This window comes from Cebus imitator, unplaced genomic scaffold, assembly GCF_001604975.1.
Source record: "Cebus imitator isolate Cc_AM_T3 unplaced genomic scaffold, Cebus_imitator-1.0 Scaffold93, whole genome shotgun sequence".
In the NCBI taxonomy this organism is placed as follows: domain Eukaryota; kingdom Metazoa; phylum Chordata; class Mammalia; order Primates; family Cebidae; genus Cebus; species Cebus imitator.
In genome coordinates, this window is record NW_016107408.1 from 5,927,704 (window position 1) to 5,930,731 (window position 3,028).

Below are 3,028 nucleotides of genomic sequence, written 5' to 3' on the forward strand. Positions count from 1 at the left end.
TGATCCAACTGCCTCGGCCTCCCAAAGTGCTGGGATTACAGGCTTGAGCCACCGCGCCCGGCCAATTTTTGTATTTTTAGTAGAAATGGGATTTCACTATGTTGGTCAGGCTGGTCTCGAATTCATGACCTCGTGATCTGCCCGCCTCGGGCTCCCAAAGTGCTGGGATTACAGGCGTGAGCCACTGCGCCAGCCAGCTCTTATTTTTCCCGTCAAATCACACTTAAGTATTTTGAGGCTAACATATCAACCAATTAACTTGCATTTAATCATCGGATTAAAGCAATATACTATAACTTTCGTCCTTTTGTAATTTTTCATTTTCAAACGCCCCTAGTGGCTAAACGATTTAACCTGTTTAGGAAATACCAGTTTCACAACTCTGTAATTTGGCTTCTGATGTGAGGGAGCTTGGAGCTAAATAAGTATGTGTCACTAAAACATTAACGATTTCCCATTAGCCCCACCATCCTTCGCCTCTAAGGTTATTTGGAATGTGTTTCTTTAATGAGATAATCATTTGCTAATGTAATCCCATCTAAGAAAATATAAATCATAACAAGTGGATCTGAAATAGATTCAGTATGAAAAACAAAGTTAAATGACAACTGTTCAAGTGTCAGTGGAGAACATTCTAAAACTCACAGAAACAAATGCCTAGGTCTGGGGCATCTGGCTTATTTTACAAAGTTAACAACTTTGCTTGACCGGCGGGAAGCAGAGAGGGGAAAGATAATGTCCCAAGTGAAAAGGCTGACGTCCAGAGAAGAAAACTAGAGCGGATAAACACGGGCACGCCCTACTCAAAGCTAGGCCTTTCCTCTGGACACCGTGATGCTTCTCAACGCTCCTACAACTTGTCAATGTACCTCAGAGGCTATTCTAGGCGGAGATTAAATTCGTCCTTGGCCCTTAATGTACTGGAAACAAGTTGGTCAGGCCAGGTGTCGAGCTGAGAAGGCACACAAGCCGTGGATTCCAGGTGTCGAGGTTGATAAAGGTAAATGAAGCGCCTCAGCAAAGGCACGGGAATTGGAGCACGTGGTGTAGTTCCTCCTTAGCAAAGCGTTCTCAGTGCCTCTCAGGTTAGACCCGCCACAGGGATGAGGGGGTTGCTGGTACTCCAGGTGCCTGGAGCACAGGGCCCAGAACTAAGAACCGACAATACAGATTCTTACGCCCTGCTTGGAGGCACTGCTCTGAGCTGGCATTAGAACTGACCCAAGCTGTACTAAGTATAAAGGCAAGGTAGTTATGACACTGTTGGCAGTAAAATTATACTCGGAATTCTTTCGCAGAAGTCGCTAGGGCCTCCCTAGCTCTGGGCCTCTTCTCCTCCAGGAGCTCCACTTTCATGGAAAGGCTTCCCTGTGAAACTGAAAACGCTCTGGTAAGGAGAAACGCGACCGGACTGCAATTCCCAGAAGCCGTCGCAGGCCCTCAGCATCCGGGATATTGGCAGCAAGGATCCCTGGGTGTCGTGGTCCCGCGCTTTGCCAGCAACCCTCTGCCGACGGTAAAATTCCAGCCGGACACAGAACCACAACTCCCAGCAACCCTTGCTGCCGTGTGGGGGGTCTTCACGTTCTCGTGGCGCGGCGCAGGCGCACTGGGTCCTCGGCGCGGACCGCGCAGACTGAATAATAAAAGGGGAGCGGCGAAGAGGCAGGAAGACAGGACCATGTCGAAGGGCCCCGGGCCCGGCGGCTCCGCAGCTTCCTCGGCGCCCCCGGCCGCTACCGCTCAGGTGCTGCAGGCACAGCCCGAGAAACCGCAGCACTACACGTACGTAGAGCCCCCCCCCGCCGCGCGCGCACGCCTGACGTCAGCGGCCAGCGTGAGTCACGCGCGCAGGGAGAGCGCGAGGCGGCCTCTTCCTCCCCCCCTTCCTCCTCCGGCCCGGCCCAGACCGGTTCCAACCTGCTAGGGCCGGTCCCAACTGCCTACAACTGCCACCAACCTCTGGTCGGGCTGTGGGGCGGGAAACTCGGTCCTGGCGGCCGAGTGGGGAAGGCGGGAGCTCGGGATGTAGAGTGCAGTCTTCCCAGGCCAGGCCTTCGAGGCCTAACTGTTCCTCAGACCATAAAACCACAGTAGTAGGCTCCTTTGGGGCAGTGAGAAGTCCAAGACACAACCGAGACGAGTTCCGTGGGCCCCAGCCCCAGAACCCACCTATGAATGATGATTAGCGTGAAGTCCTGTCAGGAGATTCCGTGCAATTTGCACAGGATGCCTTTTGTGTCCCCAAGGCTCGTAGGTTTTCCACGAGGGCCACCCTTGCTTGAATTCACAGTCGACGTAGATAAACATGCAAAGATGAAAACGTGTTGGTGCGTGCCCATGACCGTTTCCCTCGCGGGCTGTGCGGAGCCTGAGTCTGGGAGCCCGAAGGTGATGGGTTCCGAGTATGTCTGCAGGCTCAGCAGAAATGTGGCGTTAGAGGGAAGCCCAAATACTGACACTACAAGAGTCCAGCAGGATGGGAAAACCTCTTCCTGGAAGTCTGCATCTGTGTGCTTTTAGGTCGCTGTCTTCGTTTCCTTCAAGCCACCTTAAGCATTCCCTAGAGTTAGGTGATGGGGAAGAAAGATGAATAAGGGGCGGTTTCTCCTGTTAAGCAAAATGTTGCTTTCCATTTTCCCGATGCTCTGCGAATGCCTTTCATCCCCATGTGCTCCTGAGCGATGTGCATGTTTAAAAGGATCCCTGCCTGCGAGAGGTTTTGGAACCTGGGGGATTGAACAGCAGCTCTTAAATTGTTCAGTGAACGAAGAGCATAATCATCTGTTGGAGTGGAAAGAACTCAAAGTAGACAGGAGGAACTCTGGCTTGTTACAGAAGTAAGACCTTGGGAGACTGTTCAGCGATTGGGGAACATTGGTTATGGGAAGTGTATGGTTTCTTTGTGGGATTCTCTGTTGGCTGAAATAATTTAAGCTTCTTGACTACAGTCTGACATGTTAACTGTTCCTTCTATGATATGGACATTGCTTTCCTGGTCCTTTCTTTTTTTTTTTTTTTTTTTTTT

At 51.3% G+C, this 3,028-nt stretch overlaps 1 protein-coding gene across 2 annotated transcripts in view; it reads left to right on the top strand.

Annotated features, from left to right (window-relative positions):
- Positions 1 to 1,576: 1,576 nt before the first annotated feature.
- UNK (unk zinc finger) overlaps positions 1,577 to 3,028 on the top strand; it is a 44,561-nt gene continuing 43,109 nt past the window's right edge. Inside the window, exon 1 of one of the 2 annotated variants that reach the window (XM_017535778.2) lies at positions 1,577 to 1,785. In XM_017535778.2, the coding sequence (XP_017391267.2) occupies positions 1,682 to 1,785 (104 nt within the window). In that variant the 5' untranslated portion in view covers positions 1,577 to 1,681. The remainder of the gene's footprint in view (positions 1,786 to 3,028) is intronic. The other variant, XM_037741054.1, reaches the window with a different exon arrangement.